The following is a 1,855-nucleotide window of genomic DNA, read 5'->3' as shown; positions in this document are numbered from 1 at the left end:
ATCCGGCCACTGCACTCCAGCCCAGGCGACAGAGCGAGACTCCGTCTCAAAAAAATAATAATAATAAAAATAATAATAATAATAATAAAATAAAGTCAGCTACTCTAGGCACACTGTCCATCAGTTAGGTCTGCTCCAAAAGAAGCAGTATTAAAAAAAAAAATGTCATATTAGGCAGTATGACAATGCTAATATCCACAATAATGGTGAGGAAGTGGGCCTTCACGTAAATGAAAATTATGAAAAGAATGTTTAAGTTCTTCCAGAGCATTGTTGATTACCCCAGTCTGAAAACAACTTCAAATAGTTAATTAAAGACAGCACCTCACAACCCTGAAGCTAAATCAACATTGTACTTGAATGTCTTGAAGAGTTTAAAGTGCCACTGCAGATGCTTTCTTCTGGTTGTGTCCCATTTCCAATCTGAACAACAACAAAAATTTTTTTTAATTAAAATTGTTTTTGAGAGACTCTGTTGCCCAAGTTGGAGTGCGTGGCACTATCGTAGCTCACTGCAGCCTGAACTCCTGGGCTCAAGCCATCCTCCTGCCTCAGCCTCCTAAGTAGCTACCACACAGGACTAAATGTTTTTTTTTTTTGAGTGAGCAACAGCAAGAATTTATTGCGAAGAGGAAAAGAACAAAGCTTCCACAGTGTGGAAGGGGACCCCAGCAGGTTGCCCGTGTTTTTCTTTCTAAATAAAGATACAGTCTCATTATATTGCCCAGCTGGTCTTAAACTCCTGCACTCAAACGATCGTCCCACCTTCACCTCCCAAAGTGCTGAGACTACAGGCATAAACTACCTTGCCTGGCCTGTTGTACCTTACTTTATTTTATGCTTGAGATAAGGTCTCGCTCTGTTGCCCAGGCTGGGGTACAGTGATGCAATCACAGCTTAATGAAGCCCCCACCTCCTGAGCTCGAGTGATCCTCCAACCTCAGCCACCCAAGGAGCTGTGACTACAGGTGTGCACCATGTCCAGCTAATTTTTTATTTTTAATTTTTGGAGAGAGAGGTCTCCCTATGTTGCCCAGACTGGTCTCGAACTCCTGGGCTCAAGTGATCCCTCCACCTTGGCCTCCCAAAGTGCAGTTGGGATTACAGGCATGAGCCATAGCGCCCGACCTGTTATGCCCTTATTATCATCTAATTTCCTGAAATAAGCCACACTGAAGAAATAAGATCCTCTGGCTCGCACGCTAAAACTCACCTGCACAGGCAAGTTTGATAACATTTTCACAAAATACATGGGAGAATAAAAACCAATGCATCTAATCAAAATATCGCTTCTATTTAGCTCAGGAGTATATTATGATTTTGCTTTAGTGCAGCATATTAACTATTTTCACGATATTTTGCCAAGGCAAATTTTAAGTTCATTTAAAACAATTATTTGATGCTGAAATTACTGGAATCTTCTTGGGCTATACAAGGAGGAAAACATCAATGCTGTTTAAACATGAGCTTAAAGTAATTGTACTAGTCACAAAAGGTAATCAACAGATGAATTTCTGTTTTTCAGATTAAATTTCATCTTTTATAATTTTCTTCTCATTTAGCCCAACCCCTTTGCAGCAGCTTGTATTCTGGGCTCCCCCCAGTACCATTCCCTGTCTTGAGCACCTGCATCGCAAAGCGAGGAGGAAGGCCATGGGGAAATACAGTCTTCAAATCCTGGGGGGAGATGTTGTAGTGCTGACCCTCGTGCTGATCCCCATGCTTGGCCTAGGAAATAAGAATGCAAACAGGTATAATGGTGACAAAGTGACCAAGACTTTCTTTTTGTCTTCTTATCTGTGTATGTGTGTGTGTGTATATATATAAATAAATAAATATATATATATATATACAC

At 40.6% G+C, this 1,855-nt stretch overlaps 2 protein-coding genes across 2 annotated transcripts in view; one reads left to right on the top strand and one right to left on the bottom strand.

The window, feature by feature from the left end:
- Positions 1–1,855, top strand: part of GON4L (gon-4-like (C. elegans)) — a 292,893-nt gene that overhangs the window by 171,522 nt on the left and 119,516 nt on the right. The window lies entirely within an intron of this gene.
- LOC105502109 (28S ribosomal protein S29, mitochondrial) overlaps positions 1–1,855 on the bottom strand; it is a 51,637-nt gene that overhangs the window by 12,349 nt on the left and 37,433 nt on the right. The window contains exon 3 of the mRNA XM_011928489.1: positions 1,627–1,728. Within this exon, the coding sequence (XP_011783879.1) occupies positions 1,627–1,728 (102 nt within the window). The remainder of the gene's footprint in view (positions 1–1,626; positions 1,729–1,855) is intronic.

Source organism: Colobus angolensis, unplaced genomic scaffold (genome assembly GCF_000951035.1).
Source record: "Colobus angolensis palliatus isolate OR3802 unplaced genomic scaffold, Cang.pa_1.0 Scaffold77, whole genome shotgun sequence".
NCBI classification, from domain to species: domain Eukaryota; kingdom Metazoa; phylum Chordata; class Mammalia; order Primates; family Cercopithecidae; genus Colobus; species Colobus angolensis.
This window is presented reverse-complemented; position numbering and strand designations above follow the sequence as displayed.